The 27,270-nt window shown below is 41.0% G+C and overlaps 2 protein-coding genes across 2 annotated transcripts; one reads left to right on the forward strand and one right to left on the reverse strand.

The window, feature by feature from the left end:
• The first annotated feature begins 4,187 nt into the window (after window positions 1-4,187).
• On the forward strand, window positions 4,188-8,789 carry LOC136500380 (glucose-1-phosphate adenylyltransferase small subunit 2, chloroplastic/amyloplastic/cytosolic). Its single transcript, XM_066495719.1, has 10 exons — window positions 4,188-4,497; window positions 5,219-5,515; window positions 5,811-6,080; window positions 6,204-6,383; window positions 6,689-6,792; window positions 6,908-7,019; window positions 7,146-7,244; window positions 7,317-7,436; window positions 8,062-8,179; window positions 8,532-8,789. The coding sequence occupies exons 1-9, from the start codon at window positions 4,264-4,266 to the stop codon at window positions 8,176-8,178; spliced, it is 1,533 nt and encodes a 510-aa protein (XP_066351816.1). The 5' UTR covers window positions 4,188-4,263; the 3' UTR covers window position 8,179; window positions 8,532-8,789.
• Window positions 8,790-20,195: 11,406 nt separating this feature from the next.
• LOC136499017 (pyrophosphate--fructose 6-phosphate 1-phosphotransferase subunit alpha-like) lies at window positions 20,196-24,621 on the reverse strand. The gene is made up of 19 exons (XM_066494712.1): window positions 24,268-24,621; window positions 23,895-24,052; window positions 23,716-23,828; window positions 23,523-23,597; window positions 23,323-23,436; window positions 22,987-23,054; window positions 22,813-22,896; window positions 22,634-22,687; window positions 22,457-22,537; window positions 22,271-22,364; window positions 22,009-22,082; window positions 21,808-21,918; window positions 21,675-21,719; window positions 21,533-21,589; window positions 21,348-21,452; window positions 21,155-21,271; window positions 20,947-21,050; window positions 20,666-20,831; window positions 20,196-20,548 (listed from the first exon to the last, which is right to left on the reverse strand). The coding sequence occupies exons 1-19, from the start codon at window positions 24,358-24,360 to the stop codon at window positions 20,411-20,413; spliced, it is 1,851 nt and encodes a 616-aa protein (XP_066350809.1). The 5' UTR covers window positions 24,361-24,621; the 3' UTR covers window positions 20,196-20,410.
• Between the last annotated feature and the right edge of the window lie 2,649 nt (window positions 24,622-27,270).

Below are 27,270 nucleotides of genomic sequence, written 5' to 3' on the forward strand. Positions count from 1 at the left end.
TGGTATTAGTATCTTGTAGTAAGCAGCTTTACTGGGCTGTGGCTGGATTGGTTCACAGTAGCTCTGAGAAGCGCCTTGTTTGACATTTGCCATCAACAGCGGTCCAGTTAATGGACTGCATTCAAATGGTGGCCATTGTTTGAGAATATGGGTGATCGATGGTATGAGTACAATCTTTGGTATTAATGTTCAGAGCAATTGGCTGTCATTCACAAAGGCGGAACAAATGTTAAATCCAGATTGGAGGATAGGGGCTGCTGATTCTATAGATCAAGAGACATAATCATGCTGTCAAAGACCTACTACAAGTTCCCAACAACTAGCAAGTTGCAAGGTTGAAGATCATCGTATAACTGACTCTCTGGCAAAAGGAGCACTCCAGTAGATTTGTGTAAACTTCTGGATAGGGGAATAGCTTGATCATTTTTTGAGACGGAAGAAACATTGAAAAATCATCATGTCATTAAGAAGCGGTTAACAATTGCATATCCTCCAATGCTTCTTTTGAGTGGCCATTAAGTCTGCTCTAACAATATGCAGTGCATTCCAAATCTGCTCTAAGATGAGACAAAAATTAAATATCATGTTAGAGACAATGACAATCCTTCATGTTCTGCACCACGAGCATATTCCTCGGACACACCAAGCCAAAGGACAGGCGGCGGCATCTGGTTTCTCGGCGTCTCTCCACCGTCCATGTCCCCGTCACGGAGACTCTCTTGTCCTGCCTCCGGTGGTGGGCCCCCTCTCCCAAGTCCCATGCATTGCTCACGGACTCACGGGGCCAGCAAATCTACGGCTCTGCGAGTGGTAGCGTGCCACGTCTGTTACCCCTTTTGACACGTGAGCCCTGAGCCGTGACTTTCTAGTAGGGTACGAGAGTGCGATAGACCACACCATGGCATGTTCGTTTCGCTAAAAAAAATAAGTTGAAATATTTTTCTGATCGGTTTGTTATAAAAAATACTGTTCTGACTAAAAAATAAGTTAAAAAAATGAATTATAAGATAAATGAACAAGGCCATGTGTCGGCGGCAAAGCCTGAGTGGGCATTCAAGGTCACTGGGATCGGAGTCTCAGTCATGTTGAACACATGTTTGCAATGCAGACGATGACTTCTAAACATGTACTCCTTCCATTCTAACTTAGATACAAAACTTTTGCTATATATATATATATATGCTTATATATATATACTATTTTTAGATACAGAGTAAAATTAATATATTCAAAAATATCAAAACATCTATAGAGTAATATATACATTGTAACATATCCCCTTGATGTTTATTAGAATTAATACAAATTACGTGAGCAACGGAAGTAATGGGCAGCGCGCAAGGAGATGTGTGACAACATGCAATTATGCAAAGACGGCTACAGGTGTTGATGTACACATGATATAATTATTACTTTTCTAAGAAAAATAGAAACTTTAGATCACGTAGGTTTAAGTATATACGTGCTGTATGGTTGAGTATGCAAGAAAAACAGTTTTTAGCATGACATTGGTGTTAAAAGTGATCTAACGTGATTAGTGACAAGTAAGTCATCATAAGCAATTAACATGTTGTTGTCAAAAGTGATCTAGTTAGTCATGTAAAAAAAATCATTATAGATCACATTAATCTTTTCACAATAAAAGAATATTAGAAGTAAATCATGTTTGATTTTTCATTTTACAAATCAAAGGCATCTTAGAGATCTCATCTACATGTGAATTTACATCAAATAGAAAAGTTAGATCATGCATCAGTAGGAAGATGTTTTCCCTATTTATACTATATTTCTCTTATTACCTTCTAGGAGATAATATGTGATTATTAGTATTTAAACGACGGTCAACAGTTTCTTTGAAGCACCGTAGCAAAATGCTTACATATTTATTCTGGAAGATGACTTGCATTGTTTATTCATTGTGATATTAAGTTACATAATAATTTTTATGGTTCTTGTTCACATAGTTAAATAGTACCTACTTTAGATGTCAATATGTATCTTGTTAATCATGCAATGATTAGATGTTATAGAAGCATAGAATTTAACTATGATTCGTCGAGCGAAAAGGTCATTCTTTTTTTCTTGCATTCATCTCGAGCTTCAGGTTTGTTGGTAGTCTTACATACAAACAGTGGCGGGTGCAGAACAGGATTGAAGGGGGGCTAGTCTCTTCTTCTTCCTCTTTCTCTCCATTTTTCTTCTTTCCTCCACCTCTTCTTCTCCCTCACCCTCCTCATATTTCCATTGATGTACCAGCTCTGTAGATCCGCCCCTGCATACAAAGGGACTCATAAATGTTTAACTAAGGATAGAATTTTACACATAGAGAGATTCATAACTAAAATTAAGAAATAAAAAATAGTTATCTTGTACAACTTCTCTTGTGTCACATGATCAACTCCATATATCATGGTTTTAATACATTTTTCCATTTTACGTAATCTTATGCCAGCCAAATGGTTTGCTATGGCTTTCACTCTTCTGCATGTGAAGTGCAACCACTTAAAAGCATAAAACCCATCTTTTCTAGCATAGATTTCTTAACAACAATCATGCATTGTTTATTGTCTTACATAGTGACACAGCTTGTACCGTAACATTACAACACACTTATATTTGTCCTTATACTTACCGTGGAGTGTACTACTACAACCTCATGGTCTGAAAACCAGCAACGCAACCTTCTCCAATGTCGTATCCTGCGTTGGAACAAGCCATACAGCTATAAACTTGCATAATATGCTACAATTTTTCAAAACAAACTTGTTTCTTCGCGTCAAGGAATAGTATTGTAGCTTAGCAGACGAAAGGTTGCACTTAATATGACAAAATATCACACTTTAAAACCACGCCATTACCTAAAAGTCATTGATATAAAGAACAAATGCTATAGCTTGTTACACCTTTCCATCAACAAACTTCTCCCGTCAAGCAAAGAAATGGAATCTTTTTATGTACACGTGTACGATTAGCTCTTGTGTATAAATTGCAGAAGACACCTCAATGGATACACAAAACATTCCTCCAATTTCCATTCTATATTCCCATTAAACTTACGTCTTAAGATCTTAATTCTTCAGTTGCAACCATGGACATGGCTTTGGCATCTAAAGCCTTCCCTCCATCGAATGCTACCACCGAGCAACCAATTTCAAAGCGTGACAAAGCTGCTGCAAATGATTCCTCATCCAAGGATACATACCGCAATCCTAAAGCCAATTATGTAAGTTCTCTTTTTATTTATCTCTATTATTAATAATAATGAGCTAGTAGCTTCAAATTAATCATTGTTTTTTTAGATATGATAAGCTAATCTAGTACCACAACAAGCTAGGAACTCGTATTCTCCTAATAACCTTTTCTAATTCTCAGTTGTGGGTACATGATCTTTCTGTCCCTATTTGGTTACGCGTTTCGCGATCGTGTGGTGCGGCAGCGGAGGTGCGGTGCATGAGATCCGGGCTCCCAATTTAATCTCATGGTGGGTGAGTCACGAGCAGTCCTGAGAACGTTAGAAAACGCAAAACACTTTTGCACGATTATTTATGACTTTTTGCGGCTGGAGATCCATAATCTGATTATAAACTTATGTAAACAGGGCCTTTCTCTTGCACATGCGATCAAAATCAAGGCAAGAACTAGGCAACTAGAATCCCTCGTCCTCGATGTCAGCCGAGATCATTTGCCACGGTCTGTTTGGCTGGTATTAAAATCGACTGAAGCTGATTTATTAGTGAGAGAAAAATATTATAGATTTTAGCTGATAAGTCGACTGATAAGTTCAAGCGAACAGGCAATTCTAGCTGATAAGCCGACTGATAAGTTCAAGCGAATAGACACTAAGTGCGTGTTCGCTTAAACTTATCAGTCGGACTTATCAGCTAAAATCTACAGTATTTTTCTCTCACAATAAATTAGCTTCAGCCATCCGATCTCTGTGTCTCTCTACTAGAAAAATAAAAACATTAAAAAAAATAAAAAGATCCCGTAAGGATGAGTTAGGCCCTCTTTGGCAGGACTTCGGTGGTTTTGGCTCCCGCTCCTCTGCACCTGTCGGCCGTCAATGGGCCTGACAGAGGTCTACTGTTTATCGGAGTCGTTTTTGTCTCATAGACCGAGACAGAGCCAAAATCTCACAGCCACACGAGCAGTCTGACCACCCCTCCCTATCAGAGATCAGACCGTGTGTCAGTGTGTGGCCTCACTACAGACTCCCCGTGAGCTCCGCCACGCAGGTCGTCGTCCTTCCTCACCGCACGAGCTATGGCGTCGTCCAGGACCCTGATCCCACCGCGACACCAAGGCGCCGCGCCATGCCCGTCCACCTCCGGCGACTCCTCACTCCGACTCCTCCGCGCGCACCCGAGCCACGGCCGGCGCAGCCGCGGGGTGTCCGTCTCCACGCCCGCGGCGCGGAGCCGGCCGTTCGTCTTCTCCCCGCGCGCGGTGTCCGACTCCAAGAGCTCCCAGACCTGCCTGGACCCCGACGCCAGCACGGTACGCCCCCGCCGCCCGCCTCCTGCACGGGGAATGCGGAGGTTTCTCTTGGCACGCCTGGCCGTCTCTCGCTTGCGGCTTGCCTCTGATCCGTCGGGTCGCGCCTTCGAGGCACATTTGCCGTTCCTGATGGCAAATTGGGACGCGCGTGCAAAAGATTGTTTTTTTAATATTTATGAATAACGCGTTACTCATCTAGATGCGCAAATCTGCGGCTGGGATTGTCGCCTTCTCATGTGCACGTTTCGTGTTTGCTGCTTAGTACAGTATTTTCTTTTTGTATGTACTAAGGTACCGATGAATGTGGCAATTTTAGGATGCTAGTTGTTTTGAGGCTCATGTGGTTAAATATGATTCCTTGTAGTAGCCAATAAGAAAATTGATCAAGATGTTGTCAGGGCTGTGGTTGTAGGTATGTTTTGGATCATTATTTATGGTTTAATCGTTTCTTGTTCCCATATAATATTAGTTTTTGGGTCTGATGCAGAAATTATAATGGCCCATTTGCAATTATCCTCGAGTGGGCCTATGTTGTTTGAACTTGTCTCATCTTTTTTTTAATTATATCTTTTAAATTTGTCACGATGCAGAGATTATGTTATTAGTTTCCAAGGAGTGCTAACAAATTTTGAATTTCAGAGCTGTCCTTGTCCTTTTGTGATGCTCATCAGTATACTCACTCTTGGCTGTATACAATAACAAACATTTATTGTTGGTTCAGAGTGTTCTTGGAATCATTCTCGGAGGTGGTGCTGGCACTAGATTGTACCCCTTGACAAAGAAGCGTGCCAAGCCTGCAGTGCCATTGGGTGCCAACTATAGACTGATTGATATTCCTGTCAGCAATTGTCTCAACAGCAACATATCCAAGATCTATGTGCTAACGCAATTCAACTCTGCTTCCCTCAACCGTCACCTCTCAAGAGCCTACGGGAGCAACATCGGAGGGTACAAGAATGAAGGGTTCGTTGAAGTCTTAGCTGCACAGCAGAGCCCAGATAATCCAAACTGGTTTCAGGTATCCATAGTAATGTTTGTATCTTTTCTGATTTTGTCAAATGCGAAATCTACCATTTCTTTAACATGCACATTTGACACCATATTCATATTTTCCCCATTGCATATTCTCGCTTCGCACTACATCACATTTGTAGCCAACAGACAACAAAGGTCATTCCAGTTGTTTATTGAACATGAGTTTGAAGTGTACCATCATGCCTTAAGCAAATGCATGCTAATCTACAGAAAATTTTGCTAGCGCACTTCACTAGCTTACGTCAACTACTAATTTTCTTTTATATTTTTTTTCTCAGGGTACAGCAGACGCTGTAAGGCAGTACTTGTGGTTGTTTGAGGAGCATAATGTGATGGAGTTTCTAATTCTTGCTGGTGATCACCTGTACCGGATGGACTATGAAAAGTTCATTCAGGCACACAGAGAAACGGATGCTGATATTACTGTTGCTGCCCTACCGATGGATGAGGCACGTGCAACTGCATTTGGCCTCATGAAAATCGACGAAGAAGGGAGGATCATTGAGTTTGCTGAGAAACCAAAAGGAGAGCAGTTGAAAGCAATGATGGTACACATAATGTGCCTTTCCTTTCAAGCTAACTTGATATACATTTGTGGACAATCATTTAGTAAACCAAAAATATTCCTCTTTAAAATACCTTCACATCATATTGCTGTCTGATTGATGTAGGTTGACACCACCATACTTGGCCTTGATGACGTAAGGGCGAAGGAAATGCCTTATATTGCTAGCATGGGTATCTATGTTTTTAGCAAAGATGTAATGCTTCAGCTCCTCCGTGAACAATTTCCTGGAGCCAATGACTTTGGAAGTGAGGTTATTCCAGGTGCAACAAGCATTGGAAAGAGGGTATGCAAAGATTATTTAACCTTTTAGCTGTTTACTGATGTTTATTTTTTATATAAAAAAGTACTATATAGCCTTTTCGCACAAATGTCATTATGCCATAAGTTGGTACCCTGACATTTCATTTCTGAAGAAACTTACTATTATCTAAACACTTACATTGAAGTGCATCTCGGTAGTTTATGTGTGTCAAGTGCTGCCTAAGAACAGCGTGCTAGAAAGCCTAGGCAGGTTGGGTTGGCTCAAGGCAGGAGGGAAGGAAGGGTTACCTTTCAGAATGTTATTTAAGACCTTGTTTTTGTCTGCAGGTTCAAGCTTATCTGTATGATGGTTACTGGGAAGATATTGGTACCATCGAGGCATTTTATAATGCAAACTTGGGAATAACCAAGAAACCAGTACCAGATTTCAGGTATGCTTTCACTTCTCACTGTGCTGCAGTCAAAAGTTACAACACTGCATGCACATCAAGTCTTACAATTTCAATTAGTCCCTACTGATTGTGTTTCCCTTCAATCTGAATACAGCTTCTATGACCGTTCTGCTCCAATTTATACACAACCTCGACACCTGCCACCTTCAAAGGTTCTTGATGCTGATGTGGCAGACAGTGTTATTGGTGAAGGATGTGTTATTAAAGTAAGTAGTGTTTTGTTTTACTGTAGCATGCTTGAAAACCTTTCTATAGACTTTTTATATTTCCTCCAAAGTGATTTCTCATAATTCATTTACTAAAACGTTTATGCCTTGATCTTGTGCACACAGAACTGCAAGATACACCATTCTGTAGTTGGACTCCAATCTTGCATATCTGAAGGTGCTATCATAGAGGACACTTTACTAATGGGTGCGGACTACTATGAGGTAAATATATACAAGTGTTCACTGCTGTCAATGTAACAAGAGAGCTCACACCTTGGTGTTCTTTTTATCCAGACTGAAGCTGACAAGAAACTCCTTGCCGAAAATGGTGGCATTCCCATTGGTATTGGGAAGAATTCACACATCAGAAGAGCAATCATTGACAAGAATGCTCGAATTGGAGACAATGTGAAGGTATTCCAAACTGATGTTCTAATGGTCAAGAATATATTAGTCTATATTTTTCCTTAGGATATTACATAATACTTGATATGCCATTTTTTCCTCTTAATTTCTACACTTATTTTTGAAAATATTAACTTTAAAATATGAATAGGCTTGCATGCTCTCTTTTTTACATGGAAGATGCCTATATAATATGATTGTTTATACTTATCTTTCCCTAATTGCCTGCATAAATTTTCATTCTTCACTTTTGCCTGTATTTAACTGAGGTAGTCAAGCTGAGGTTCTGTTTACCACAAAATAAAAACTGTCAACAAGTCATATATCAGTTTTTGTTATAAAAAACAAAATAAAACCTGAAATGCTGAGCTTCATATCAGTTCGTGCTTTGGCTTTCCAATACTGCTCATGCATATGCCATTCAAGTTCCACCCAGAAAAAGCTGCCATTATACTGCAATCCTGATCCTATTCCCTTGTTCTATTATTGCCATTGTTTAATGGACCTGTTGCACTTGATTATTCATAAGTCTTAGCTCGTCATATGATTAAACAGGAACCTTTCATTATTAGACTTGTCTACCACACATTTTCTATGGCAGCGATATTTCTCACGAGACTCGTTGATCTTGTAGATACTCAATGCTGACAATGTTCAAGAAGCTGCAAGGGAGACAGACGGGTACTTCATCAAAGGTGGAATTGTCACAGTGATCAAGGATGCTTTACTCCCTAGTGGAACAGTTATATGAAGTAAGCTATTCCCCCTGTTCCTACACAAACTGCTGTCAGTAAAGCTTCACTTACGAAGCCTTTGAAACATATCTCAAAATATTGAATCAACTAGAAGGGCGGGCCTGGCGCAAGCGGTAGAGTTTTACCGCCTGTGGCCGGAAGGTCCCAGGTTCGAGTCGCGGTCTCCTCGCATTGCATAGGCGAGGGTAAGGCTTGCCACTGACACTCTTCCCCAGACCCCGCACAGAGCGGGAACTCTCTGCACTTGGTACGCCCTTTTATTGAATCAACTAGGTTGCAAATGCTACACCTTTGCTCGAACTTGCAAGCTTGCCTGTTCAGAAAATCATTGTTTTGCGCTGTGCTGCAGGCGGATGTGCGACATGCAGCTGAGTGTCATCGACAATGATCAGCACCTGGTTACATGCTTGATCTGCAGATCAGTGTGTTGGAGATCATCGAAGCAATAAAAGTGTCATTTAAGGCACTTTTTCTTTCTTTTTGCTCTTTTGTGCCCTTTAATGTTGTAGGGAATAATGTTGTAGCAGGCAATTGTTAGTTACATGTTGAATCATTGGATGCCTGGATTTGGGATAATCTTTGATGCTGTAATTGATCAGTTTAATTACCATGCTGTGCTGCTTTGAGCGAAGCCATGCAGGCCATGCTCTGCTTATTGTGCGTGACAAACAGAAGCGTTGCTGGTTTGCAGATTTTAAAGATATACACCATCTGATATGTTCCAACTTCCAACGACGGCAAAAGTTAGCAGCTATTATGTTAGTTAACTAATGTTTGGTGCTAACCGATCTAAACAAGCCCTTGGATCCATTAGCACTAATAGTTAGCTGCTAATAGTTACTAATTATTAGCAATGGGTTATTTAGAATTTTGGATCCACCTACTAATAAGCTACTAATAGGTGGTTGACATCTATTGATACTTGAAAGCATCTAGGTCTCTAGTTGGGTTTTCGGTGATTAGTGATAATACGTGATTATTATGACTAATATGTGTTTTACAGAGGCGATTAAGTTAGGTTATGGTAATGGAGATCGATTGGATTATCATTATGGTCATACCTCTACGATGGAAATCGTTTCGGTTTTAAAGGATGGACAACAAGGTTAAGGATGGACTAGTTCTAAGTGTCGATTGAAGTGGAAGAGACACTTAGAGTAGTTTAGGACTTTGTTTTTTCTTTGGCCGTACTATTAAGGAGTATGGACGGGTAGCTTGACCTAGGTGAGTCTAGTGAGTTAGGTGTGGTGCACACTTCTAAATCTAGCACTAGGTGGCTCCTAAAAAGCCCTTAGATCCATTGGAGCAAACTTCATTCACATAGGATCGAGAGTTGGAAGTAAATGGAGGGTCAAATACTGACCGGACGCTGGCTCCGGGGTGACCGGACGCTGGCGCAGAGTCCGATCAGTTCATTTGATCAAGGTGAAATCAGTCTAGTGCGATCGGACGCTGAGAGGTGAAGTGACCTAGACTCTGAGAGGTGAAGTGACCGGACACTGAGTCCCAGCGTCCGGTCGACTCCAGTAAGATTCCAGAGAGGGAAAATCACGACAAGACGCGTCCGATCAGTGTTGACCAGACGCTGAGAGGTGAAGTGACCGGACGATGAGTCCCTAGCGTCCGGTCGACTACAGTAAGGTTCCAGAGAGGGAAAATCACGACTGAACGCGTCCGGTCACAACTTAAACACTGGAGTTCGGGGAGAACTGACCGGAGCGTTGAAAACTCTAGTTTGGTTTTGGTGAATTGATGAAACCCTAAGTACTAACCTAGTTTATTAAGTGATTCATGAGATAGGTAGCACACTCCAAGTGGTAAAGCAAATGAAGATCATAGCATGATGATGATGCCATGATGATGATCAAGTGCTTAGACTTAAGAAAGAAGAAAGAGAAAAATAAAAGGCTCAGGGCAAAGGTATAAACCATAGGAGCTATTTGTTTTGGTGATCAAGACACTTAGAGAGTGTGATCACATTTAGGATTAATAGTCATACTATTAAAAGGAGTGAAACTCGTATCGAAATACGGTTGTCAAAGTGCCACTAGATGCTCTAACTCATTGCATATGCATTTAGGATCTAGTGGAATGCTAACACCCTTGAAAATAGTTTGTGAAAATATGCTAACACATGTGCACAAGGTGATACACTTGGTGGTTGGCATATTTGAGCAAGGGTGAAGAAATTAGAAGTAAAAAAGAATTAGTCTCGCTGGTCACAAGGTGACCGAACGATGGTCACAGAGGAACCGGCGCGTCCAGTCAGTTGTAACAGCAGAGACGCTAGCGTCGGTCAAACGACCGGACGCTGGGTCTTGGACTGACCAGATGCTGAGGTTCAGGGTCCGGTCTTGTTGTCGGACAGCGCAGAAGATAGTTACTGTGTGACCGGACGCTGTCAGGGTCCGGTCAAGCATGACCGGACGCGTCCGATCGAAGAAAATCATTTCTGCTGGAAACGACCAGACTCTAGAGGCTTAGCGTCCGGTCAGTTTGTGCGCTGCGTCCGGTCGTTTCTGGAACCTTACTAGAAACGACCGGACTCTGGAGGCTTAGCGTCCGGTCAGTTTTTACGCTGCGTCTAGTCAACAGATGACCGTTGAAATCTAACGAACAATATTTGAAGCAGGGGACACGTGGCGTGAATCACGTGACCGGACGTTGAGAGCCAGCGTCTAGTCGATCGGACCAAAGAGTCTGGTCACCCCGCGTTGTGCCTAGTGAAGGGGTACAACGGCTCTATTTCGTGGGGGCTTCTATTTAAGCCCCATGGCCGGTTGAAGCTCATACTTTTGGCCATTTTCATTGACATAACAACCTTGTGAGCTTAGCCAAAGCCCTCCCACTCATCTCCATCATTGATTCATTATCCTTGTGAGATTGGGAGTGAATCCAAGTGCATTGCTTGAGTGATTGCATCTAGAGGCACTTGGTGTTCATGTTTTGCTGCGGATTTCACTTGTTACTCTTGGTGGTTGCCGCCACCTAGACGGCTTGGAGCAGCGAGGATCGTCAAGCGGAGAGTGGTGATTGTCTCCGGCTCCGATCGTGGTAATTGTGAGGGATTCTTGACCTTTCTCCGACAGAGAGTCAAAAGGTACTCTAGTGAATTGCTCGTGGCTTGTGTGATCCTCATCTTGTGTTGGTTGTGCGGCACCCTATTGAGGGTTTGGCATATGAAGCCAATTAGCGCGTGAACCTCTAAGTGAGTGAATCGCCACAACGAGGACTAGCTTGTCGGCAAACAAGTGAACCTCGGTAAAAATCATTGTGTTCATCATTGATTCGAGGTGATTGGTCTTCATTGTTATTCATCATTGTGATTGATTGATTCCTTCATCTACACGGCGGTATACACTTCTTGATCACTCTCTCTACTTTACCACAAACTGGTTGTCAAGCTCTTTAGTGTAGCTAGTTGTGAGAGCTTATATATTTGGTTGGTGTGGCTCTTTAGTTAGCCCTTGAGAGCATACTAACATAGAGTAGTGTCATAGCTATTGTGTGAATAGATACTATCTAAACTAGAATTGTGGTAGGTGGCTTATATTTGAGTAGGCTAGCGCAACATTTGCTTCGCCTCATAATTGTCTAACCATTTTATTAAGTGTTGTTGTACAAATTTTTATTAGACTATTCACCCCCTCTAGCCATTAGGACCTTTTAAGTGGTATCAGAGCCGATGTCACCATGATTTGAGGCTTAACAACATTCGGTGTAAAAATGGCTCAAATCAACAACACCAAGAAGTCACCCCAATTTGATGGCACAAATTATCCTTATTGGAAGTAAAAAATGACCACACACATCAAGTCAATCAATAGAAAGGTGTGGAAGGTAGTGAAAACCAAAATTGAGATTGATGATCTAGAGAATCCCACCGCTGTCGAAGAAGTGCTTCTCCAAAACAATGACGTTGCTCTAAGTGATATTCATGATGCAATTAATGAAAGAACATTTGAGCAAATCAAGAATATTGAGATGACTCATGAGGCTTGGAAGAAGTTGGAAGAATCATTTGAGGACACTCAAGCCATGAAGGGTGCAAAGGCATACATCCTCAAAGAGAAGTTTGCAAGCTTCAAGATGAAGGAGGATAAGAGTATGCCGGAGATGTTCCATAGGCTTCAAGTGCTTGTCGATGATCTTAAAGCACTTGGTGAAGAGGTGAAGGACAAGGACTTCTCACATAAGTTCTTGAGATGTTTGCCTTCAAGATTTGGTACATTGGTCACCATTCTAGTGAGAAGCGATTTGGACACCATGACACCAAACCAAGTATTGGAAGATATAATGACTGATGATACATATAGAGATGATGATAAGAAGAAAAAAAAGGAGAAGAAATATGAGAAGAAGGATGAAAAGAAGAAGAGCATGGCATTCAAAGCCACATCATCCAAGGGCAAAGCTAAACAAGAAACATCAAGTGAAGATGATGATTCATGGGATGATGATGATAATGAGAAGATGGCTCTCTTTGTCAAGAGATTTGGCAAGTTTATGGTGAAGAAGGGCTACCGTGCTAGGAGAAAGAAATCTTCATCCAAGAACAAAGAAGAGTCAAGAAAGTGCTTCAAGTGTGGAAGCAAGGATCATCTTGTTGCTTAATGTCCATACAATAGCGACAATGATGATGACAACAAGAAGAACAAAAAGAAGGACAAGAAGAAAAAGAAAGAGAAGAAGGACAAGATGGCATTGGTGGTTCATATGTAGTCACTTGGGATAGTGATGCTTCCTCAAGTGATAATGATGATGATAGTGATGATAACAAGACCACCAAGAAGAAGGTTCTTGCAAGCATTGCTATCAATGAGAAGCCCCCTCTCTTCGAATCTTCATCATGCTTCATGGCTAAGGCCACTAAGATACAATCTTGTGATGATGAAAGTGATAAAGAACATGATGATGGAAATGAACATGAAAATGAAAATAATAGTGATAGTGATAATGATGAACCTACTAAAGATGAATTATTTGACATGTTAGAGGATGCTAGAGAACACTTTGACATCAAGAGAAGGTAATGCAAAAGCTTACGTAAAGAACTAAAAGACCTTAAGCAAGCCTTTGATGAGCTCAATGCATCTTATGAGAGGCTAGAGGAAGCCAATGAGAAGCTTGGCAAAGTTCACAAAAATCTTGAAAAGGCTCATTCCTCTTTGCTCAATGAGCAAAATAAAAGAAGCATGTTAAAACTTGCAATGTAGGTTTAACTTGTGATATAATTGATGAATCAATATCTATGCCTATCATTGTTGCTCCCACTAATCCTTCTTGTAGCACTTCCACTACTACCTTATCTAGTAGTGATGGTCTCACTTGTGATGCCTCACTAGTGGTTGAGAATAAGAACCTCAAGAAGGAGGTCAATAAGCCCACTCACACCTTGGCTAAGGTCTATGGTGGTGAGGACCGCTTGCTTATGTGCTTGGGTAGCCAAAGAGCTTCTCTCTATAAAGAGAGATTGGGCTACACCCCCAAGAAAGGCAAGGCGACCTTTGCTCCTCACAAGACTAGTTTTGTGAAGAACAATTGTCGATTTTGCAATAGTTGCAAGCAAGTGGGTCATAAAGAGCAAGAATGCAAAAACAAGAGCAAAAATGCTAATGTATCCTCCATTAAGCTTGATTCATACTATATGCTTACTAAGGGTATAAATGGTGTGAAGGCTAAGTTCATTGGTAAACCATGGATGGACTCAAAGAAGAAAGTCATTTGGGTGCCAAAGAGATTAGTGACTAACCTTCAAGGACCCAAACAAGTTTGGATACCTAAAAAGAATTGATCTTCTTTTGTAGATTAATTACAAAGTCAGAGAAAGGTATTGGGTTCTTGATAGTGGGTGCACTCAACACATGATCGGTGATGCAAGAATGTTCAACTCAATCAACACCAATGGCAATGATGGTTATGATAGTATCACATTTGGTGATAATGGCAAAGACAAGGTCAAAGGGCTTGGTAAGATTGCAATATCCAATTATATGAGCATATCCAATGTGTTGCTAGTAGAGAGCTTGAACTTCAATTTGCTATCCGTGGCTCAATTGTGTAATTTTGGATTCAAATGCATATTTGGGATAGATGATGTAGAGATCATGAGTGTAGATGGCTCTAACTTGATCTTCAAAGGTTTTAGATATGAGAATCTATACTTGGTTGATTTCAATGCTAGTGAAGCTAGATTATCAACATGCTTGTTCACTAAGTCTAGCATGGGTTGGTTATGGCATAGAAGGCTTGGTCATGTTGGAATGAAACAATTGAATATATTAGTTAAGCATGACTTGGTTAGAGGCTTGAAAGATGTTGTGTTTGAGAAGGATAAACTTTGTAGCTCTTGTCAAGCTGGCAAACAAGTTGGAAAACACTCATCCTAAGAAAAGCATGTTGAGCACCAGTAAAGCATTTGAGTTATTGCACATGGATTTATTTGGGCCAACACAATACACTAGTATCAGTGGTAACAAATATGGCTTTGTGATAGTGGATGACTACACTAGATACACATGGATATTCTTTCTAGTGGACAAAAGTGATGTATTTGCAACATTCAAATCATTTATCAAAGGCATTCACAATGAGTTTGAAACAACCATCAAGAGAGTTAGAAGTGACAATGGTAGTGAGTTTAAGAACACTAGAATTGATGAGTTATGTGATGAATTTAGAATTAGACATCAATTCTCGGCCAAGTACACTCCATAATCAAATGGCCTTATTGAGAGAAAGAATAGGACACTCATTGATATGGCAAGGTCTATGCTTAGTGAGTATAATGTGAGTCAATCCTTTTTGGGCCGAAGCTATCAACACGGCATGCTATTGTAGCAACCACCTCTATTGTCACCGATTGAAAGAAAAGACACCATATGAGCTTGGTAGAAAACCCAACATTGCATATTTTCGGGTCTTTAGTTGCAAATGCTATATCTTGAAGAAAGGCACTAGATTGGGCAAGTTTGATAAGAAATGTGATGAAGGATTTCTACTTGGATATTCCACTATAAGCAAAGCATATAGAGTTTGGAATTTGGATAGTGGTACTCTTGTGGAAGTTTATGATGTTGAATTTGATGAAACCAAGGGTTCACAAGTAGAGAATGAGAACTTAGAAGATGTTAGAGGCAGTCAACTTTCAAATGCTATGAAGAACATGGATGTTGGTGAATTAAGGCCTAGGCAAGTAAATGATGATGAAGATGATCAAGTGCAAGTGCTCTCTAACTCAAATGTTCAAGATGACACAAATCAAGTTAGTGCAAGTGGATCTAATGATAATGAACAAGATCAAGTGGCTAGTACATCATCTCAACCTAATGATCAAGCAAGTACAAGCAATCAAGTTCCAATCCTCCAACCAACCAATATAGCAAGGGATCATCCATTGGACACTATCATTGGTGATATTTTAAGAGGTGTGCAAACTAGATCAAGATTGGTTTCATTTTATGAGCATTTCTCATTTGTGTCATCCATTGAACCAAAGAAGATAGATGAAGCATTGAATAATATTGATGAGGTGAATGCTATGCATGAAGAATTGAATAACTTCACAAGAAATCAAGTATGGGAGTTGGTAGAAAGACCAAAGGAACACAATGTAATTGGAATCAAATGGGTCTTTAGAAATAAGCAAGATCAAGATTGGATAGTAGTAAGGAACAAAGCAAGATTGGTAGCACAAGGCTATACACAAGTTGAAGGTCTTGACTTTGAAGAAACATATGCCCCAGTTGCTAAATTGGAAGCAATAAGAATCTTGCTAGCCTATGGTTGTGCCCACAACATCAAGCTCTATCAAATGGATGTTAAGAGTATATTTCTCAATGGCTACATCAATGAAGAAGTATATGTTGAGCAACCTCCCAGTTTTGAAGATGATAAGAAGCCCAACATCTGGAGGCTGAGCGTCCTATCAGTTTGTGCGCTGCGTCCGGTCAATAGATGACCGTTGAAATCTAACAAACAGTATTTGAAGCAGGGGACACGTGGCGTGAATCACATGACCGGACACTGAGAGCCAGCGTTCAGTCGATCGGACCGGAGCGTCCGGTCACCCCACGTTGTGCCCAGTGAAGGGATACAACGGCTCTATTTCATGGAGGCTTCTATTTAAGCCCCATGGCCAGTTGAAGCTCATACTTTTGGCCATTTTTATTGATGTAACAACCTTGTGAGCTTAGCCAAAGCCCTCCCACTCATCTCCATCATTGATTCATCATCCTTGTGAGATTGGGAGTGAATCTAAGTGCATTGCTTGAGTGATTGCATCTAGAGGCACTTGGTGTTCATGTTTCGCTATGAATTTCGCTTGTTACTCTTGGTGGTTGCCGCCACCTAGACAGCTTGGAGTAGCGAGGATCGTCTAGCGGAGAGTGGTGATTGTCTCCGGCTCCGATCGTGATAATTGTGAGGGGTTCTTGACCTTTTCCCAGTAAAGAGCCAAAAGATACTCTAGTGAATTGCTCGTGGCTTGTGTGATCCTCATCTTGTGTTGGTTGTGCGGCACCCTATTGAGGGTTTGGCGTGTGAAGCCAATTAGCGCGTGAGCCTCCAAGTGAGTGAATCGCCACAACGAGGACTAGCTTGCCGGCAAACAAGTGAACCTCGGTAAAAATCATTGTGTTCATCATTGATTCCAAGGTGATTGGTCTTCATTATTATTCATCCTTATGATTGATTGATTCCTTCATCTACACGGCGGTATACACTTCTTGATCACTCTACTTTACCGTAAACTAGTTGTCAAGCTCTTTAGTGTAGCTAGTTGTGAGAGCTTGCATACTTGGTTGGTGTAGCTCTTTAGTTAGCCTTTAAGAGCACACTAACATAGAGTAGTGTCATAGCTATTGTGTGAATAGATACTATCTAAACTAGAATTATGGTAGGTGGCTTGTATTTGAGTAGGCTAGCGCAACACTTGCTTCGCCTTATAATTGTCTAACCATTTTGTTAAGTGTTGTTGTAGAATTTTTTTATTAGCCTATTCACCCCCCTCTAGCCATTAATACCTTTCAAGCGTCCGATCACTCCACAGAGGCATATAACAGTTTGTTTTTAGCAATGGTTATAAATACTTCCTCCATTCGTGTGTGGGGATACTTTTGCGTATTCCAACAGCTGAGAAACACCTTTGAGAGTGCCAAAAAAATAAGGTACTAGTGAGGTGATTGAGATTTGAAAATCCTAAAGAGAGCCCTCATTAGTGAGATCAAGAGTAGCATAGTGTGCATCCACCCTTCTCATTAGGCTTGTCGTGGTCAAGTGAGAGTTCGTGCTTGTTACTCTTGGTGATTGCCATCACCTAGATGGCTTGGTGGTGATTGAGAGTTTGGTGATCATCCGGTGGAGCTTGTGGATGACCCAACTCAAATTGTGAGCGGTTGTGGGTGATTCACCGCGATGGAGTGTCAAATAATCAACCCGTAGAGAGCATTTTATCCTTGCGTGGATCAAGAGGGAGCTACACCCTTGTGTGGGTGCTCCAACGAGGACTAGTAGGGAGTGACGACTCTCCGATGCCTCGACAAAATATCGCCGCGTTCCTTCTTCTCTCCTTACTTTGTGCATTTACTTTGAGCAATTCAATTCTTGTCATTTACATTCATAGAATTGCCATGCTAGAGTAGAATTGAAACATAGGTTGCTAAACTTTTGTTCAGTAGATCAATAGAAACACTTTCTAGGCACAAGGGGTTAATTGGGCTAACAATATGATTTAATTATTGCAAATAAATTTTGAATTAGCCTAATTCACCCCCACTCTTGGGCATCTTGATCCTTTCAATACCTATTAGTAACTTCAAACCTTTCGATGAAACTAATTTTAGCCCTAACTAATAATTCATTGGTCTATTAGCAAGTTTATTTGAATCCACTAGTAACTATTAGCACCAGTGGATCAAACAGGCCCTCAATTATGACATGCCATGACTAATAGACATCACTTAAAAAACAATAGCTCCCTAATTTTGGCTACAAAATAAACTCCAATCATATTTGTCCTCTCTCCCTCAATCCTCTTCTTTCCCACTCTCTTATTATGTCGAAGTATTTTGTGATGCTTATTCTAATTTATTTCTTGTAGTTTCTTAAACATTGGTTTTGGTGCAAGAGTAGTTTCATGTGAGGCCTAGTTTCTCGAAGTTTTCATCTATCTTCTGTTTAGCATTATTGTCACATCAGCAAAATGTCCTATGTGGTACTATATTAAATAGCATGGAGGCTGTCCTAGTCATATATAGCATTGGTAGTGCTCTTATATAGAATCAAAAAGGCGCTTGGACTTAGATAAGAAAAAGGAAATACAAACAAGTGCCTGTCCAGCTAGAATGTAGTAATAATTCCATTGAAACTTCGCTAGAACAGTTTAATTTTTCATAGCGAGAATGGGAACACTTGAGTTCAAAGAGGTCGAAGCTTCAGAAGCATCTCATCAACTTGAGCTTGGTCATTGTTTCTTTCCCTAGGAGCTTGGACATTGTTTCTTTCCCTAGGAGTTTATTTTCTTGCTCTCCTTCAACTCTACCGAAAATATGTAAACCGGATTGCATGAAGCTTATAATCAAAGCTGTATGCGACCGAGACCAATAATTCTTTTACAAGCGCTAAACAACTTTGGGCTGGGCACAAACTCAGGATCATGTTTTTTTTTTCTTTTTTGAAAATACCATGGTCTTAAAAAATACCTAGATATTGAAATGCAAGGTGTTTGTCTGTCATTTGTAGTTTTGAAACCTACAGTATTGCTAAAACGACATTTTTATACAGTTTAGAAAACTTCACCCATGCCTTTTTTTTTTCTTTTCACTAAATGAGTGCTCATGCGTTACAACGGGTGCAACATAAATTGAATGGGATGATTGTTAGCTAAGTCAAAATCAAGAATATATCAATTCAATTTTTCACGTGTATTATACCATGATAATGTCTAGAAACACATTCATTATCGTAATGAATCTGAAATAAAAGTTAGGCTTGGAGCTTGTTGTCTGAAAGTTATGACAAACATCAGTTGCCTCAAAGGCTAAAAATTTATTGCTAGGCATTGAATTGAATGTATCAATGCTATGCCTTGTCCAAAACATGTATACTCGGACTTACAATATCCTAGCCCGCATGAGGTATGGCAACAATTCATTTTTTTGGGAAAAAAATATTTGTTGTCAACACGGAACGCGAAGGACGACGAATGAGATTTGGATCACGATCATGATCATTGCATGGTGATATTCCAATAAATTCCTTGTGATTCCATGAGTTTTATTTCATTTTATTTACTTGCCTTCCAGTGTCTCCATACGGTGATTATTTGCCTGCTGGATATGGATCGCATGAGTGTTTTGGTCCTGCCGGATAGATATTGACAATCCGTATATTTTAGTTGTAGAGATACTCAGAACAGCACTGGATGTGTGGACTCAACTTTCATCGTGCGCTCTCTTTTTCTTGTTCATTATATACGCATGTACTCCTTTTTATACTATCTACAGTCCTCACAGACTCCTGTTCGCTTGAACTTATCAGCCAGCTTATCAGCTAGAATCTACAGTATTTTTCTCTTATAACAAAACCGCTTTAGTCGGTTTATCAACCGGCTTATGTATCAACCGAAAAGAGCTCAAATAAAAAATTCTCCACCCATGTATTGGCACCATCTCTCGATTGTGCATGCTTTCCTCAATCCTCATCATTAGTCCATTTTTTCTTCTTTCAAATCGTTTCATTTCTCTAATTTGGTTCCAATCAATGCTTAGCCTCTAAATACAAGCACACGAATTCAGGTCTGTTCATCTTTTACGAGCAATCGTACCCAATGGACATGTAACTAGAATTTGAATAACGATAATAAAGAGGGTTACTAATTAGAACATTTTAGCTTGACTAGCACATGGCATATATACGTCCAGAAATAGCCCATCATGCATATATGGATATTCTAGACACCTCTTAAAAACTGGAATACTGCCACCAATACTACAACTAGCTTGACTCGATCAGATGGGGTTTTGCACTTTAAACTGCAGTCGACCAAGGTCGAAAACCTGCATTTTCCAATCCAGCAATAGCTACAGTTCAGTTCAGGATCAAGTACTGTTTCGGTGTTTATTGGCATCAACCCAGTGCTACTCACCCAAACAAAATACCTGCAGCCAATGAAGAGCACTCTTCTGCTGGTACAAAAAACACTCTACAAATAACCCAGACGCCCCTCGCTCACTTGAAATGGTAGAGGGGCAGCTCGGCGTTGAGGGGGTGGGACATCACAGTCAGCACATCCGTCACCGATACCATGGAGCTGATGGCTGCCTTCAGGATCTCCCGGGAGCACCCTGGCTTCACCATGGTCCTAACCTGGGGAGCACATCATCATCAGGCATGCCAATGTTAGGACCTGCTTCTTAAATGGAAACATTTTTTTTATCTGAAACTATATACTAGGAAGCAGATGAAAGGATTTCCGATCTCAACCTTGCCGAGATACTCTTTCAGCATCTCAATGTCGCCCATGTAGTCCTGGTTCTCAATGGTCAGCGTGATGGGCTTCACGTCTGAACCAGGCCCTTCGAACTGAATGCCTCCTGGAGTCCTGTAGAAGTCGTCAAGGAGGAAGCTTGAAGCCTTCTCTCGAAGCAACCTGAATGATGAAGGAACAAAATTAGTTCAGTTCGCCTTCCTTCGACTTTGCATCATTTCGTTGAGTAATCAGAAAAGCAGGAACATGTATTCAGTGCTGAACAGTGTGGACTTACTCATAAGCCTTCCCTTTCAGGTCAATTGGAGAAGGATGAATGGAAGGCCTTCCTATAGGGATTGCTCCAGGGCCACGTAAATGCCTTTTGACACTCATCATCGCCTGGTAGAGAACAAATTGTGCTACTAGGTCAATAATGAGCAAATATAAATAGATATTAATCTTTCAGCATATGATGTTTAAGGCATGGTCAGTGGTAATCTTACAGTTAAAGGAGCAGCAGAACATCTCCATTTGTCAACAGGGTCCTTCAGGTTAGCCACAGTTGCCATGTAACCAGTCAATCCAGATGCGATCATATGCAGGGAGATACGTCCAAGAGCCTAAAATATTCAGTGTTATCAGGGAATAAGGATCAGAACATTCAATTTTCTAAAATCTCAGTGATATAATACTCACATAAGCATAGTCACAGTCAAAATTTGATGGTACAGATCCTCGAGCCTGATATCCAAAGAAATGACAGACTGAACTGAACTTCCTTCCCTTGTATCTTCCTTCTTTCTGAAAATCAAACATCCCCAGTCAGTATGGACAGATTCAGAGACGAAAAAACAAGAAATAGCGTCGACAATGGAACTTACTGTTCTCTTTATCATTTCTGTTTCTACTAGATGGGCTAACAGTTGCTCCGTGTCAATCTGAAAACAAAAGGACACTATAACACCAATAATTACATTAAATAAGTTTTGACCGAGTAGTTATTGGGCATTCAGAATCACAAACCTGGGACAACTGTGCAGAGTTATCTGATTCTTGGTGGAGCAGCAGCTGAGTGAAATATTACAAATAGTTAATCCATAGTTTATCTTAATGCCATAAACATTAAGAAAATCCAACTTTGCTAGCAATGCAATACCTCTCTTCTGATGAAGGGTGGCAAGAACTGGAACAGAGCAGCTGCCCACGGAGACAGTTGTGATGACATCTCAGCCACAGGAACATTATTGTTGTGAAGGATATTGATTTCCTGGAGTATTTGAACAGAAAACAATAAGATGGAACTGAAATAATGCTATGTATCATCCCATTGTTTCCCTGAAAGAAAGATCACACATACCTGAATAAGAGCATACATTTCTGGAATGCTTTCTATAAGTCCTTCGGGAATAACAAGCACACCATGATATTTCCCTGAAGATGGATAACCAGTCTTTTAGTTTATGATTTATCACATCCCTGAAGATGGATAACCAGTCTTTTAGTTATGATTTATCACAGTACCCTTATACCTTGATTGACTAGAAAAATTACCTCAACCAAAGTTACAAGTTTTTTTTCAACGAATTGCTGCAACATACCAATCAAAGAACTGTACAAACCTAATTCTGCCCTTGCTTGTACTCCATCGCATATCTTGTTTATAATTTCCATCAGAGTGAGTTTTGACAATGCTACCTCCTCTCCTAAGATGAGCTGCAAAGAGCAATTGAAAAAAAAGGATGCTGATGCTCTTTCTTCACTTTATATAGTAGAGAGATATGACCACAAATTTGATAAAATCGTACCATGTTTGGGTGTGACTGAAGTGCACATTCAAAGGCAACATGAGATGCTTTTCGTCCCATCAGACGAACAAAATAATAGTACTGATAGGAAGGAAAAACATCAGCCAATGGTTCTTAGTAGCAATAACAATTGCAGCCTGCTCAGCTACTAGTCCAAATGGGTGACAGGATAATTACCTTTCCAGCTGAGATTGCATCGAGGCAAACATTGCTTACAAGCTGTGAATTAACCTGAAAAGTAGTTACCACACAAAATGACATTAGTGACAGATTGACAGTGGTATGTTATATTTGGTTCCAAGTGCCTTCAGGATCGACACATTTATACAAAATTTCTACTGGACTATGTGTGTTACCTTGCACACTGTATCAAATCCGACTGTTGTTTCAACAAACTGGTTCTTGAGGTCACCATTCAATGAAACTGGCACACCAACAACCTATTTACGGAGATTTTGGATTCTTAAGATTTTCTGTGTGCTTGAAGAATATCAGCATTTAAAAACAGTTTAGACTAATAACGGTTATACCTTGGTCTTACAGTTATTCTGGATAAGGGTCTCTGCAAGCTGTGCAGCATCTGAATTGGAGGTCACACCTGTAGACCGAGTGAAACAATGTTTTTTTTAAAAAAGTGCTAGCTTGAACCAAGAGAAAATTCATGGTAATTCTTGCTATAAAACATGTACTGTGTTTTTCACAACATTTTAGAACACAACAAAATTTAAACTGGTGTGATGACCACCAACTGCTTGGTCAATTTGTTTATAAAATAAGAATCATCACTTGTGGCATGTGCATGCAAATTAAGTCAAAACAAAAGATGAATGGGTTTTAGTAGCCTTTGATGAGCATTGGGTGTCTACCTCCAATGATGACTAACCCATCCAAGTTCAGACTGTGGCATGTTGTCATTGCAGCATTCACTTGCTTAGTAGTGCGGATCTGATCAATACTCCTACCAAGCAAATCGAAACCACCTTGAAAAGAGCAAACAAGATATGTCAGTATTGAGAATAACAGAAACATGGCCACAATTAGTTAGGGGACAACAAGTGGCCCCAACCTTGGTTCTTATAGGAAGCAAGAACATCGTCTGTGATCTCCAACGTCTTGTTTGCAAACAGCCCCTCCGTGCCCCCTATAACACGAAGCACACAAGTCTTTAAAAAGGATACGGGAGGAAAAGGCACTTTTTCTATATTAATAGCAAAAACTGTGCCGAATAAATCTTCAAGAAATTGGGAGATTTTGGTTACCGACAAATCCGTAGAGCACGCTCTGAGGATTGTAGGCTTTGAGTGCGTCATGGAGGCCCCAGACGACGTTGTGCCCTCCCGGCGACTGCCTCCCAGAGAACACCACGCCCACCCTGCAAAGGAAGTAAATTCAGGCAAGCCTCCTCGCACATGATTAGACTGGGCATCCTGAGGTGCACCTGATAGGGTGGCGCTCCTCAACGGCGGCGGCGGCCGGCGCGACGAAGCTGACGAGCGGCTGGCCGAAGGTGTGCGCGAAGGCCTGCGCGACGGCTTGGGCACAGGTGGGGTCGATGGTGGTGGTCGCGTCGCCGTACTCCGCCCTTACCGTCGGCCCCTGGGGGAGAAGGAATTGGGTTAATTAAAACCGATTTTTGGCCGTGGATAGACAGAGGAATCAAGAAGGGTAAAGCCCCAATAAAACCCCCCCCCCCCCCCCCCCCCCCCCCCCGAAATTCATGACAAACGACAAGAGTGATGGTGTTACAGAGCAAGCAGAGATGAACAGGCGGACAGGAATCGCAGGGAATCAAATGAAAAATTGGTGATCACCTGGAGGCATGGCGGGAGGCGGGGCTGGTAGAGGGCCCTCCGCTGCTGAAGGCCACCCGCGAGCTCCTTGGGCGCGCCGAAGTCGGCGTTCATCTCTCTTCTTCTTCTTGCTGGCTACTCGATCTTTTGGCCACGGATAGTGGACGCCTCCTCCTCTCTGTCCTCTCACAGCGGTGGTCGCTTTCTAAGAAAGCGACGGGGGTGGGGATAAGAGCGAGAGGTACAGGGCAGCAGGCTGCAGGCCGCGGCGCCGGCGGTTTGGCGAGGCTCTCGCTGTTGGTTTCGCTTGCCCGCAGCAGTTGCAGACAGCGTAGTCGACAGCGAGAGAGCCCTCGAGTCCACTTCCACAGTTCCACTCACGAGGGGTCAGCAAAAGTTTAGCTGTTTTAAATTAAAAAAAACAGCGAGTACAGAATTGATTAAATTATAAAACTAGACCATTTGATTGTACTAATAAGTTTAGTACCTCCCTACATTTTGATTTACGGGACACCAAACCTTTACGGCAGTAGTTTTGATCTTTTCAAAGGAAAAAATTACTTTAGATGCTTGAACTTTTTGGCCCGTTTGCTGGTCTGAAATTTGGCTAAAATTGGCTGAAAAACACTGTTTTGGCTGAAATGTTGTGAGAGAAAAATATTGTTCCGGCTAAAAAAAGAAGCCGAATAAGCTAATTTTGTGTCATATAATTTTTCCTATTAAATTGTGCTGGGCGCGGCCACGAAAAAATAATTTGTCATTAAACATAGCTCATTAGTGTTTTATACGGATGAACTATCTGAAAACCTTTTGTAGAAAAAAATCCGGTGTTGGTAGCAAGTAAACAGAAATGAAGGGCGACAATTCAGGCAAAAAAAATTCATTATCACTTTTAGTCTTATGTCAATAAAGGAGAGTTTTATGTAACCGTGTATTCGTCGGGTCAATTTAGGGTGTGTTTAGTTTGATGAATGAGGCGGTCCATTATCTTCTCACTCATCATTTTTTGTATTTGGTTTGTGAAATGGAATGAGTAGATCCATCACTACCTCATCACAAGCTAATAATTAATATATACATGAGGAATGAGTCGATTCTACCAAAATTCATAGGATGAACTCATGATGCATCACTTCAACAAGTATGGGGCGACTCCATAAACCAAACACACCATTAAGGTTTTTTCTTAGACGATGAATTGTGTTGGTTCTACTGTTGTTTTTCTACAAATCAACGTCTAATATAGTTTTGATTCCATCTCCTTGGATTTTTGTCCTCTACATATATGCACCTGAAATTTATTATTCTCATATTTTTTTGGATTGAGTTTGACACAAATTTTGTGACAATATACATTTATAGATGCATATAGATGTGCATAGTTTCAATTTTTTTTAAAAAAAAACTGAAAGTGCAATCAAGCCCTAATTGTGAGATTTGATGATAATGACCACGCAATTAGAGAACTAATGAGATTTATCGAGATGACAAGCAGAGAATTTATTCGAGGATGCTACACGAAATGAAGGAACCCCAATTACAAATGTTGATGGCTTCAAACTCAAAGGAGGTTTAAATTCTTTTATATTTTAAATTTGAGTATAGAAAAAGCCGTACTATAAAGGGGGACACAATGCTTAAGCTAACATGTGCTACCAAGTGCTTAAACATACACATGCATCCTCAGATTCACAGCCAAGACAGCCTAAACTTCACTTTTACCATTATTGTATTGACTGGTGCAATACTGCCGCACTTGAAGAGAGACACTGCCGCACTTAAGCCGCGGCACTGCCGTGACTTAAGTGACCGTTGGGGCTAAGGGAGTATTTATACCCATCCTCTTTCTCTCCAACGGTTATCTTCTTCCTTCTGCTCATTTCAGCTCATCCAAAATAGAAAAGGAGCTCTGTCTCTCCCTGTATTAGTGACTTTGAGCCCTCAAGCAAATTCATTGATTTCCCCATCAATCCTTGAGAGAAAAGGGTTCAAAACTCGATTAGAGAGCAGCTACATTGATTTCTCAACTCAAAAGAGCACTTGGTTTATGTTTTGGTCGTCGATTGTGTTTGTTACTCTTGGAGCTTGGCTCCTAACTGGCTAGAGCGTCGTCCATGGAGCTTGCCAACTTGTGTGGCAGCCCTGGCAGGTTTATAATCATCTCTTGAAGCTAGTAAACTCACTCCTCATCTCAAGAGTTAAGTCTCTTGACTTGAGAACGAATAAGGGTTGGAAAGCCCTAAACCTTAGTGGCTAACCTCAACAACGTGGACGTAGGCAAGCCCTGGTGGCGAGCCGAACCACGGGATAAATCATTGTGTTTCTTGTGCTTGATTTATATTACTTGCATGTTATATTATTGTTGAGGTGATTTCTAGGGTTTCTAGTCGATCTACTTGTATGTGGTGTTTCTACTACTTCTAGCTCTCGATATGTGACTATCATACCTGCAGTAAGCTAAATTTTTTTTCTGATCTAAGTTTTCGTTCACTGATTTTGAACTGTGACTCGAAGTTGCCTACAGGGGTGGTAGTACCGCTGTTCTGGTCCGGTAGTGCCGCCCGTCAAAGTGACAGTGCCGCAGGGTGAAATTGATAAAAGTTTGAGTGTTTGTTTTGACAGGCCTATTCACCCCCCTCTAGGTCAACCAGAGATCCTACAAGTGGTATCAAAGCCAGGTTACCTCATATACGCTTCACCACATGAGGTATGGAGCCCGGAGGAGGAACTAGTGGCGTGAAGCGGGTGGATGTCGACACGAACAGCAACGAGCTGAGCGCGTGGACAACAAGCAACACCACGCTACCACATCTTGAGGCTACCGATGCCGAAAGAGCTCTCAATGAGAATGAGAAGAAGAAGGAAGAAAGCAAGAAAGCTAAAAAGAGAAGCAAGAGAGAAGAAGGAGAAACATCGATTAGAGGACAAGAAGCAAGGAAAAGAAGAAAGAAGGCTCAGCTAGGAAGAAGAAGGAAGAAGAAGAGAAGGCAACAAGTACATCATCAAGAATATCAAGTAGTTCTG

Source organism: Miscanthus floridulus, chromosome 13 (genome assembly GCF_019320115.1).
Source record: "Miscanthus floridulus cultivar M001 chromosome 13, ASM1932011v1, whole genome shotgun sequence".
Lineage (NCBI taxonomy): Eukaryota > Viridiplantae > Streptophyta > Magnoliopsida > Poales > Poaceae > Miscanthus > Miscanthus floridulus.

What these genes read in the sequence shown, in the direction of transcription:
- LOC136500380 (XM_066495719.1), top strand. Translation starts at nt 4,264, where the DNA reads ATGGCGTCGTCCAGGACCCTGATCCCACCGCGACACCAAGGCGCCGCG. An exon ending in AAACCAGTACCAGATTTCAG is followed by an intron (nt 6,793 to 6,907) that starts GTATGCTTTCAC and finishes ATCTGAATACAG; the next exon opens with CTTCTATGACCGTTCTGCTC. An exon ending in TGGGTGCGGACTACTATGAG is followed by an intron (nt 7,245 to 7,316) that starts GTAAATATATAC and finishes CTTTTTATCCAG; the next exon opens with ACTGAAGCTGACAAGAAACT.
- LOC136499017 (XM_066494712.1), bottom strand. Translation starts at nt 24,360, where the DNA reads ATGAACGCCGACTTCGGCGCGCCCAAGGAGCTCGCGGGTGGCCTTCAG. An exon ending in ACTCTGCACAGTTGTCCCAG is followed by an intron (nt 21,590 to 21,674) that starts GTTTGTGATTCT and finishes TTTTGTTTTCAG; the next exon opens with ATTGACACGGAGCAACTGTT. An exon ending in TGAAAGAGTATCTCGGCAAG is followed by an intron (nt 20,549 to 20,665) that starts GTTGAGATCGGA and finishes TGTGCTCCCCAG; the next exon opens with GTTAGGACCATGGTGAAGCC.